The sequence below is a fragment of the Anthonomus grandis genome, chromosome 2 (assembly GCF_022605725.1).
Source record: "Anthonomus grandis grandis chromosome 2, icAntGran1.3, whole genome shotgun sequence".
Taxonomy (NCBI): Eukaryota; Metazoa; Arthropoda; class Insecta; order Coleoptera; family Curculionidae; genus Anthonomus; species Anthonomus grandis.
This window is the reverse complement of record NC_065547.1, coordinates 11663712-11676441: the sequence shown is the minus strand read 5'-3', so window position 1 is coordinate 11676441 and position 12730 is coordinate 11663712. Positions and strand designations below refer to the sequence as shown.

Sequence of the window (12730 nt, the reverse complement as noted above, 5' to 3'; positions counted from 1 at the left end):
ATCCTACCGTCCTTTTAAAAGGACCGCCGTTTTTTCCAAAACTGGAAATTGAAAAAAAAAATCATGATTTTTTCTTGACTTATGGGACCTTCTATTGACCGTTTTTAAGAAAAAAATATACAAATTCGGAAAAATATAGTGTCAGGGTCAAATGGGTTAAAAACTGTTCAGTTGAATAGAAGGCATTAGAGACTAGAGTTTGTTTTATTTTATTCTTAAAACGTTCCAAATCTAAATCCACATAGTCGGTAGAAAGTTTATTATATAACTTAACAGCTAGAAATCCGGGACCACTCTGACACCCTGTTAAGCGTTGGTAAATTGGAACTAGCCTATTTATGTTTCTAGTACCATAGTTGTGTATATCACCATGTACTTTATACCGATCCATATTCCTGTGTACCCATAAAAAAAATTTCAATTTATATACGGAAGGTAGGGTAAGTATTCCCTTTATAGAGAAAACAGATCTACAATCCTCCCTGCAAGCCTACCCAAAATTCGGATTGCCCTTCTCTGTAGTAAAAACAACCTTTTTGTTTGTGGAGCATGACTCCACGCTAGAATAGCATATGTGGCTAAGGGATGGAAGGTGCCAAAATAGGCTGTTCTTAAGCCAGATTCAGATAAACATCCAGCTAGGCGACAAAGGGTATATATAGATGTTTTTAGCCTTCCGGCAACAATATTAATGTGGGAATGCCAGTGAAGTAGAGGATCCAATAAAACTCCCATAAACTTAACAGAACAGAGTAAAAATAATTTTGTTGGTCTTGTCTGCGTTGAGATGCAATCGGTTCATGTTAAACCATTCCTGGATTCCCCCCTGCAATACTCTCAATTTCCTCTCTACGGTCTCAAGAGTATCTTCGGCACATGCCACTTTTGTGTCATCAACAAAAATGGTGAATTTACCAGATGGTTCAGTTAATGGTAGGTCATTTATATAGATCAAAAAGAGGATAGGCCCCAAAATAGATCCTTGGGGAACACCTATGGTTATCCCACTTTTTGCTGATGACACCCCACCAACCCTTCTCTATTGGCCAGATAGGAAGCGAGAAGTTTAACACTGTTGGGACTGAGTCCATATTTAGAAAGTTTTTGCAGCAATATATTATGGGGAACACAGTCGAATGACTTGCTCAGATCGCAGAACAAGACACTGCCATATTGCAAGCTATTAAAAGCATTTAGCAAGTAATCAACTAAGTCTAAAATGGCTAGAGTGGTACTTTTACCCTTCCTGAAACCAAACTGGCTGGATGTAAAAAGATTGTTACCCTCAAAAAATTTCACAAGTTGAGCAGCAATATATTTTTCAAAGATTTTTGAGATTATGGGCAGCAAGGAGATAGGACGGTAGTTCTCGGGCCTATCAGGATCACCCTTTTTAAAAATAGGTATTACCTTGGCTGATCCAAGCACACCTGGAAAAGTGCTCTCCCTGAAGCATTTGTTTATTAGTTTTGTTACTGGAGCTATGATAATGTTTTTAACAGACTTAATTAATTTGACATTTAGCCCATAGATGTCTTGACTAGTCTTATTTTTTAAGCCATCATTAATCTCTCTTACTTTTATAAATGATACAGGAGAGAAAAAGGACACATTCTCCGGCATACCCAGAACAGAGAGACTTTGGATTGGGTCACCCTGCGACAGTGGAATGTCTCTAATAGTATCATGGGCAATACGTGAAAAGAAATTATTAAAATTGTCAGCCGTTAAAGCACTTTCATGAGATTTTTTCGTTTTTGACATACCTACACTACCATTAACAACTTGCCATACAGCCTTAGTTGGATTAGAAGCTGATGAGATGAATTTATCATTGGCTTTTATTTTTGCCTCCTGTATAGCAGCTCTATAAACTTTTTGAAAGTCCTTAAACTCCCCCTCATAATTTCTGTTTTTATACTGTCGAGACACTCCACTCAGCAACTGTAGATGATTCAGCATGGCCCTTAGGTTATTGTCAAACCAAGTTATTGTACTTCTCTGATCGGTCCTCACCCTATATGTTTTCAGGGAAAAGATTAAGTATATGCTTTTTCTAGCGAAGATAGAAATATTTTGAAACTTACAAATAATATTTGAGGAGAGTATAGCTGTCATTGACAGCTATACTCTCCTCTGTCACAAAATTCCAGTTATATGAGGAAACCAATTCAAAGAAAGACAACATACCTCCTTGGGTCACAGGCCTACATACCTTATGGTGGTGCAGAGTCCCACCAATAATACACTCAACGATCACTTCGAGCTCCTGTCTAAGATTATCTGACATCCCAATATCGACCACACTGGATTTAAAGGAATCGGTACTGAAATTTATAAAAATGTTGTCCAGACCATCACACCATCCATCATAATCTGTTACTTTAAAACAATTCTTAGTATATATACCTACTCCCCCACCATTAAAGGATGCTCTCGAGTATATGCTAGCTTGTTTGTAACTACCAAGCTGTGGAACTTCTGCTTCTTCCCGTTTGTCCAATCCAATGTTCCGAGAAACAAACAATATCAAATGACTTATCTTCTAAGAACGCCTCAAGCATTTGGGTTTAATTTCTTACAGATCGGGTGTTTATATGCTTGATTTTTATTGTTTTTGAGGGTGTACTCTTACCTTTGGGGTTTGGCGCTGAAGGTTCTGAAAAAGGTTTACAATAATTCCCTGTGGCCACACAGGCGCAGACATGTAATCCTTTTTCTTTTCTAGTGGGACTATCAATTTAAAAGAACTGTATCTTTTTTCTTTGGTAGTTTTCACCTTTTCACAGAAACATTGGTCTCTCAAATTTTGACTTTCCAAAAAGTTCAAAATATTTTACTCCTTTGTACTTGGATCCAGGCCAGAAACAAAAGAGTGGTTGTTTTCTGAGCCGCCTTTAGCACAGAATCTGCTTCATTTGATCCTCTAATAGGTTCGGGACGTGGGGTTGCATGGACCACTGTCTTGTTGTTTACCTTTTTGGTTTTCTCCTAATTTCTGTCCATTCGGTGTCTTTTTTATAAACCATATACCAAGGTAATTGAATATAGAAGATCCATGCACAATTATATGAGTAATATAAGATTACAAGAAGAATTGTTGGAAAAGCAATATATCCTAAATAAGATGTGTCCCATTACAAAAATTGTTAATAAGCAGAAATTCCTAGACAGGAAGTGGATTACTCGCAATATTAGAAATATGATGCATGAAAGAGACATATTATATAAAAGGGCAGTTCTTGATAAAACTGAAGATACTTGGACCAAGTATAAAAAGAAAAGAAATTATATAGTCAGAAAGATCAGAACGGAAAAAGAACATTTTTTGTCGGTGACTATTGATCAAAATAGAAGAAAACCAAAAGAGTTGAGTGGAAACATCTCAAAACTCTTTTACCAAGGAAAAGTGAAACTGCGCCTAACGACATTTCTTTTGACCTTGTTATGAAACACAATTAATACCACCGATTGTTGTTCTTTGGAAATGCAATGGAACAACGATTAACAATTATCATATAATGTTTTTTTTTGTACTATTTTATCTATATAGCTTTTGCTAAATTAAAGATTATTATTATTATTTTAACAGTTATTTAAAACAAATCCTCTCAGGAGCCACTTGAACTGGTTCAAATTATCACAATTTTTGAGATCACTAGGTAGGAAAAACTGAAAAAACTTCACGATCGTTTCATGGAAATTAAAAACGACTGTAGTAAAGAAAAATAGTTATAAATAAATTTAATTAAAAAAAATCGATTACATTCGAACGAGTCTATGAAAATTCAAGGAAATTCAAGAGTTTCCCAACTCAACCCAAGCGGATACTGTCATGAAACTCAAATAAACTGAAGCAGACTTTAATAAAAAAAATTCCAAAATAGTTGCCATGAAAATTTAAGGAAACTCATGGAAAACCCCAATAATTCCGGCAAGGATTTCCAAAAAAAAAATTATTTTAAGGAAATAGACGACAAATCTAAAGATGAGCAAAATCAATTGTTTTCTTATAAATTTATGAAAACTGACGAAAAACGAAAAAATCAATAATAAATAAGTAAACTAAAGGAAATTTATTTTAATAATAAAGGGAACTTCGAGAAATTCAAGAACGGTCTGGAAATTATAAAAAATTATAGTTAATTAATTTCCAAGGAATTAAACATTAAAAGGAATCTGTGAAAATTTGTAAAATTGTGAAAACTGTAATGAAACTTTAAAGAAACTGCATAAGAAACCCTCACGAAGTTTTCATTTAAGATCCCGTCACATGACATGTCTGCAACTTCTGGCACTGATATTTCATTTAATATTAAGGTTCGAGGTTTAAAACTCTCCACATGAATTTCATAATAGATCATTTACTACTAGTAATCATTTTTATAAAACTATTAATAAGAAAATTACACCATGTTTTCGAAGATTAGAAAGTTACTTCGCACGTCTATAACTCCTAGTACAGATATCTCCATTAATATTAATTAAGAGGTTTAAATCTCTCTACGTGAACTGCAGAACAAATAATTTTCTTCTAAATAAAAAGTTTATTTTATCATGATGGCTTTGTTAGATCAAGAGATATCAGCTGTAGACTTCTAGAGCGACGCTCTAAGGTCCAAGTGACGTCAACCAGATTTAAGCTGATGATAAATCTTATCAATCAATCATATGCTTTATTGTCAAAAAATTACAAAATTTTGTAGACAAAGCTAATAACAAAAAACATATAAAAACAAAACAAAACACACAAAATAAAAATAAAAATAAAATATACAAACAAAATAAATACATGCAAAACTGTACAAAAACAATGTACCTGGTCAATATACATCATGATGTATAAAATGTCAATAAAAATAAACACAATAGTCAATAACAGTAAATTAATTAAATAGAAAATGAAAGTGCAATTCATTTACTAAATGAATTGCACTTTCATTTTGAAATAATAGAAAAAAAAAACTAATATATTCTCTATTTTAAGACATAAAAAGAGCCAGTGTGTGTGTAATACCCAAAAAGTCATCCTAGAAAAAAATCATCCACTGCGTACAAGGCTTTTTTCAGAAAGTATGCCTTCAAGGCATTATGAAATCGAGGAAAAGAAGTAATTAATTTAATTTCCAAAGGCAAATGATTATGCATCTTTTTGACTCTGTATAGAATAGAGCTTTTTACTAACTCGGACCGAGGGGTTTGCAGATAAAGATCATACACTGCGTTGCGAAGTGAATAATTGTGAGACGGCCTACTTGGCATTTCTGACTTATGTTTGCGTACTAAGCAAATAGATTCCAATATGAATAAAGAGGGAAGAGTAAGTATCTTGTATTTTTTAAAGATTTCTTGACAGTGAGCTCTGCTATTAAGTCCAAGCAGATACCGAACTGCTCTCTTTTGGAGTTTAAAGATGCGCTCAAATTGAGTCACACCGCCTGTGCCCCAGAATGGAAGAGCGTAACGTAGATGTGACTCAAAAAGGGCATAATAAACAGTTCTTGATGTTTGAAAACTTAATTCCCTGGAAACTGACCTTAAGGCAAAACATGCTGAACTTAATTTGTTATATAAGGCATCAATATGCAAGTCCCATTTTAGGGAGTAGTCAACATTAAGTCCCAAGAACTTCACAGATTCAATAACGTCCAAACTGGTGTTGTTTGGACGTTATTGTGCAAGTACAAAGGGTTGAATAGTAGTTTTATATGATAAGACTTTAGTTTTTGAGACATTTAGGCACAGAAGATTAGAATTGCACCACGATTTAATGGTAATTAAGTCATTAGAAATAGTAGCATGTAGTGCCCTAGCATCCGGATTGCTCCATGTAAAGCTAGTATCGTCAGCAAAAAGACAGGTTTTGCCACTGATGTTAAGATTGGCCATGTTGTAGTAAATTATGATTTAGAGAATTATGATTTAAGACAGGGTTAAAATGAAAAAACCTTCTTAGGGTTAAGTAGGATCTATATTAATATATCAAAAAGCTACATCCAAGGATCGTTGAACTTCCCGTTGACCTGGTTTATGATAATGCTTACTAGACATTATAATGTTTTGCTATATAGAATTAATTAATGTATTATTACAATATAGTAGTGTCCTATTTACACAATATTTGTTATACTGGGTGATACTTCCATACTACAATGTCATTTACAAAAATCAGAAACAAAATAAGGCCCAGGACTGAACCTTGAGGTACCCCACATTCTATTGGTTTGCAAGAAGACTTCGCCGTATCAACCTTTACAAGCTGATTTCTGTAACTGAGATACGATTTAAACCACTCATGGGGCGTTTCTCTGAACCCATAGTGATTCAATTTGTCAATTAAGATGTTATGGTTTACACAATCAAAAGCCTTGGAGAAATCACAAAAAATTGTTGCTGTTGAATGATTATTATTTATACTGGTGTAAACACTATTAAAGAGAGAAAATATAGCATCATTTGTGCACTTGTTACTCAAGAATCCAAATTGGTGAGGAGTAAGAATTTTATATTTAAACAGAAACGATAAGAGCCTTTTTTTTAACCAATCGTTCAATGATCTTTGATAAAGTGGGAAGGAGTGCGATTGGGCAATAGTTTGAAGCTTGTTGTTTATCTCCTCCCTTATGCAAAGGAATAATTATTGCAGTCTTAAGGCAGGTAGGAAAGACACCATTTTGGAATGACTTGTTAATTAAGTTTGTTAGATGGATTAAGGTGCAATTTGGCAGATTGAAAAACATTTTGAGAGTGAGCCCATCTGTACCAGATGATGATTTGTTTTTTATTTCATTAATTGTAGTTTGAAGCTCTGTTGATACAATGGGGGTAAAAAAGAAGCTGTGTAAATTTTCATTTGGAAGATATAAATGAGGATCGTGAGAAGGTGTTATGGTAGCCATTAGATTTTTAGCTACATTAATAAAGTAGTGATTAAGGTCCTCAGGTGAAGTAGGGATAGTGCTAGATGAAGAAGTGTTATTTCTTAATTCATTTACAATAGACCATGTTTTTTTGGCAACATTACTTGATTCGATCATCCTTTTATTATAATAAATATCTTTTGCAGCTTTTATAGTCTTATGGTACATTTTTCTATAAAGCTTCACATAGTTATGAAAAAATACGCTGTCTGTAAATTTTTTCAGGTGTGATAATGAGCGCATGTTTTTTGCAGAAACACGCAAGCCTTTAGTGGTCCATGGCTTATGATGTTTAATTTTGATAGGTCTAAGAGGAAACGACTTATCTGCAATATTTGATAAAGACTTTATAAAACTAGAAAATTCACTATCTATATCGTCAGAAAGAAAATCCCAATCAGCCGTTTGGCATAAGTTCTTGAATTGTAAGAAATAATTTTTGCCAAAAACACGGGCTAATTTACGTAACGTGTTTTTGCCTTTAGAATTTATGGAAAATTTCTGAAAAAATTGAAAAGCTTCATGATCAGAAAATCTGGAATTAAAAACCGTACAATCTACGAGTTCAGGAGCAAAAGATGACACGACATAGTCGTTGGTACTAGAACTATTTGTAGTTATTCTGGTAGTAAAGTTAATATACATTACTATACCCATTGAGACGAAAATAGAGTGAAGAGATTCTTGAGCAGCACACACACTGGAAAAATCAATATTAAGGTCACCACACAAAATTAATTTACCTTTTAAGGGCAAGGATTCTAGCAAGCTTAGCAGTTTTAGAAGGAAAGTCTGTAAGTCAGCGTCAGGTGTTCTATATACACAAATAATATAGAGGTCGTATGTATGGTATACTATGGAAAATTCAAATACTTTTTCTGATAAAAAGTTATCAAACTTAGTTACCGGTGAAAAATCGTTGTTTATAGATATAATCATAGTGCCTCCATGAGATAAATTAGTTCTATTAAATCTTGCTATTGTAGTGTTATTTTGAACAAACACAGGTTCATCAGTGTTTAGCCAGTGTTCGGTTATAGCAACTATTTCTGGAAAATTTAGCTCTTCTAATAAAAGAAATAATTCATTAGTTTTGTGTCTTAAGGACTAAATGTTAAGAAGAAATACGCTAAGCTTGCTATCATCCGATTTATCAGAGGGTGCTTGATCCTCTGGTTGCGTCACGTTATTTAAAAATTTTTGTTCCTAGATGAGGAACCAGTGGAAAAATAATTAGATTGACTTTCTCGTATTTTTTGAAGCCTTAACATTTTTTCTGAAGAAAAGAAGGATTTGAAAGCGGAGAGGTCTTCTTCCACTTCGGCTGCACCAATTCCATAGACGTCGTGGAAACGGATATACAAGCGTCGGAGGGAGTCTATGTTAGTAGGTAGGCCCTCTGAAGCTAGCATTAGCTTGACACTGGTCTTGATGTGGCCTTCGAGACAGGCGTTAGAAGGCTGGTCATAGAGGTATGCCAAGTAGAGCCTAAGAGTTTTTAAGATGGTGAGGTATCTCAGTCTAGCCAACAGGTACCGTCCATTTTCCGCATCAGATTTTTGGGATAGTCGCACCACTGGAGGAGTCATCGGGTCCATATTATGCAGTCCATCATCATCGTTGGCCTTCTCCACAAGTTTGAAGCTGACATTTTCTTGCCCAAATGACTTAGATGCAGCTATCGCATCTTTATCTGAACCAATTTGAAGCTTATTGAGCTGATTTGAGACAGGTTTGGGAGTTAAGGTTTTATTAGCTGCCGGTAGAGAATTTAACGGTGGTAATGGACCCATATTCCGTCCATCCACAACAGCACCAGCCGGCCATACGTTCGTCTCTTTTAGCTGGCTAAAAAGATCCTTGTTTTGGACACCTACTTTAAAGCTGGAGTTCACACTGTCTTCATTTTGCGTGAAGGGAAAACATCGAATAAAAGCATTAGTGTGGAGCTTATCTTTAACGTAGTGAGCGAGCCGGTTTACTGTATAGTCAGGAGAAATATTAGAGACGATTAGGTAATGCGATTCTTCCCTAGTTATGGTTTTCTGAGGTGAAACCGTTTTTCTTTTTGTAGGGGGCAAAACTTCTGGTTCCTGATCGGTCTGTATAGAAATGGAAATGGATCTTTTTGCTATTGTTGGAATGTATTTAGGGATTTCTTTTTCCTTAACTGTCAACTTTTCCATTTTAAGGGCCATTTGATTAATACTCTTCCGTAAGTCTTCCATTTCCTTGGCAAGTTCTTGTTTGGGGGAATCATGAATCTGGATCTTGACGGATTCGTCGTGATTTGCCAAAAGAAGTGAAGACAGGTTAAAGAGTTCTTGTTTCATATCCCTGATTGAGTGAAACATTGACTCTTGACCATTTTCAGATTTACTATTGGCAAACAAGTTGTGAATGTCATCCATTTTCTCAAACAAAACCTTCCATTTGGGATTATTTTGACTCAAGATGTCATATAGTTCTGTAATGATAGGGTAGAGATCCGTATTCTTTTTAAGACATGAACCCAAAGCATCAACAATGTCTAAAGGAATCTGCGCTTTTTGTAACTGTGAAACCTTGTCATGAAGGTATTTTAAAGTAGGAGAGTCACTATTGTACACGAGTTGATTATACAGTACCTTTGTTGTGGCCTTATCCAAACCAGTACAGGACATGCAAAAATTTCGACGACATTCCCCACTACAGCGAAGCTTATATTTTTCTTTCTCCAAGATGGTCTTTTGACAGGAATCACACTTAAATTCAGCCATAATTTTTTTAAGATTGATTTCAAAAAGTGTCCAAATATTTAAATAAAAAAATATTGTTCCGTGAACGAAAATTATTTGTAAAGCAGGAGACCGTTTATTATCAAATCACACGCACTGCGAAAACTTGATGTTGTAGAGTTAAAGTTCAATATATTGTGATTTTAAGGTCAAGTTTAGGTTAACAGGTACTAATTTAATCGGAAATCAAAACTAATGTTTATACAGAAAGCAAATCAAAACTATTTATACCGAAAGCACACGTACAGCAAAACTTCGCGTCGCGTCTGGTAAGGTCAAAAACAGAAAGACAAATCAAAACAAATCAAAGTCAAAACAAAACTTATCAACCATCAGAGCCGACGAGCGAAGACACAACCGTCTCGTACGACTACCAATGATCGAATGAACGGTTTACTCTTTAAAAATTCTAGTAGTAGATTTGGATAAGTGATTATCTATTGACTCTTGTTCATTTATTATTATCATAAAATCACTTATAAGAAAGTTACACGGAGTTTTCGTCTAAAATCCCGTCATTTGTCGTGTCTACAACTCCTAGTACTGATATCTCAATTAATATTAAGTTTCAACTGCGAAATTCGTGACAAGAAAATACCAAGGATCTATACAAAGAAAATTTAAGAGTGAATATTTAACTGAAATCGAACGGTAATAGTCTGTTCCTAGAAAATTAATCATGAACAATAATGGCGATCGAAAATGATTAAGCAGAAACATGCTTACCTTATGTATGTGTCGAATGTAACATGTTAAACTATATCTTTCCAAATTTTGAATATTCTTAGAATATCTTATAATATCATTATAGTTATTTATGTAACAAGTGTGTAAAATGATCCTTTTTTGATGAATGGAAAACTTGTCAATTCCCATGAATAAAAAAGGCAATTTTACACACGTGTAACATACAAAAAATTTTCTACAACCGAAGAAAACATAAAAAATTTAAAATATAAAATTACTTTACGCACTTAAATGACTTTACGGTAAAAAAAAACGTCAAAACATTTGTTGGCAAATTATAAATTAAACGTCAAACTACTTTTTAAGCACTATTGCGTAAAAAGTGAAACTTTACACACCCTGGGAAGTGTGTAACGTTAATCTATTTATTAACCTTTAAACCTTCTAATAATCTTTATTCTAAAATTAAATAAAAACTCATTCTTTTGTCATGTCCTACAAATGATATAGGAATATTCCCTTATGGAAAACTTTTATCGAAAGGTTCTTTCCTTATCTAAATATGAAACATAATTATGTTCGAATGTGGCTAGACTCTAACTCTTGATGCTTTATATGTTTTATTGGTAATATTATCTATGTTATCTTTGTTACCTACTTTACATCTTATTCGATTTAATTTTTTTGTATATATACAAATTTAGCAACCAAATTTTTTCAAACAAATTATTTTTACTGCATAAGGATGATACTTTTACGATAAAAGCACCTCACTCTATCACTGTTATCTGTCACTTTCTATCTCTAAAGTTAAATGGATTTATTTATCCAGCAGATGCAGATGATTTATTCTGGCAATTTAACAGTGCGAATAATAAATGGCAGTTGTGAAAATTGACTGGGAAAGCTTTCGTTTAAACGCCATAAAAATGTTTACGTTTAGGACGACATTTTGTTTTATGTTATATGAAGCATTATATACGATAATGGAAACTTTAGTCCGAGGAGTTATAGATAGTATATAAGCTTCTTGGTAAAATGTACCCCTGTTTCCTCAAATTGTTCCCTATTCAGGTTTAATTAATTACCCTTAAATTTAATTATATCTCGAAGGCCAGCATAAGTTCCCAATTTATTCACGTCACGTAAATAAATGGTGCTCTTTAGCATAAACGAAACAAACGTGCGCAAAATTTCCATCGGAAGCTACATTTAAATAGATTTTATACATAATAGATAAATTATATCCAGAACATCCTGAGTTTAGATAATAAAATATGCATGGAAATTGAATTTTCCGATTCCGTCAAAATGGAGTTTTCTTGTAAAAATAATGATTTCAATGCTTATGATAGAAGGAAATTATTTTATTATATTGTCGATGGCCAGGGGAAATTGATTATATTTATAAACACATTTTTTTAGTTTGGTGATTGATTGTGGTAGTAGTAGTTTATTTATGTTATATATAAATAAATTTATCTTTACTCATAAGAATTAATGACGTCAAGAGCAAGAAATGTAATACTTGTAAAGTAGAAAATATTTTCTATAATTTTAAGAGAGCTGATCTTAGAGTTTTATATGATAGCTTCCTCGGAATTGATTGGAGTGATTTGGGAGTCGCTGGGGATGTCAATAATGTCCTGGAGCTCTTTTATCAAAAAATTTATTCCTGTCTTAATGAGCTTGTTCCAAAAACTGTAAAACGAACACGAACCTATCCGCCATGGTTTACCGCAGAGATAATGAAATCCCTAAAAGAAAAACATAACAAGTAGAAAAAATTTAAACGTTTTGGTCATCTTCAAGATTTAGCCAGATTTAAAGAAATCCGTTCTAAGATTAAAAGAGATATTGATCTGTCTTATAAGCAATATTGTAGAGGGCTTGAAGATGAGTTAAAATTAAAACCTCATAATTTTTGGAAGTTAATTTAGAACTCAAAAGAAAATAGCTCGTTACGACAATCTATGTTTGATCAGAGAAAAGAGCTGTTAAGTAGCCCTCAGGGTATTGCCAAAGCATTTGCCGATTACTTCCAGAGTTCTTACACTACTGGTGAATCGCCGCAAAATAATGTTGATATAACTCAAAAGCCTTATGTACAGTCCATAATTTTGTCTGATTTCACTGAAAATGATGTTTTACTGGCCTTAAAGACTATCAAGCCGAAATCAATGGCCCTGATAAAATACCAGCTTTTCTCTTATATGATTGTGCTTGTATTTTTGCTAAACCGTTAACACTTCTCTTTAATCTGGCTCTAAAACAAGAATGTTTCCCGAACCTCTGGAAGTCATTAAAGATAATTCCAGTACACAAAAAAATAATGATAAAAATCTC

The 12730-nt window shown here is 33.7% G+C and overlaps 1 protein-coding gene across 5 annotated transcripts in view; it reads right to left on the bottom strand.

Annotated features, from left to right (window-relative positions):
* Positions 1 to 12730, bottom strand: part of LOC126747184 (alpha-catulin) — a 281545-nt gene that overhangs the window by 177288 nt on the left and 91527 nt on the right. For 3 of the 5 annotated variants that reach the window (XM_050455696.1, XM_050455689.1, XM_050455699.1), the window contains exon 1: positions 10424 to 10611. The exons of the other annotated variants lie outside the window; for them this stretch is intronic. In XM_050455696.1, coding sequence (XP_050311653.1) covers positions 10424 to 10573 — 150 coding nt within the window. In that variant the 5' untranslated portion in view covers positions 10574 to 10611. Of the gene's footprint in view, positions 1 to 10423; positions 10612 to 12730 lie in introns of those variants that run through there. 5 annotated transcript variants of the gene reach the window in all.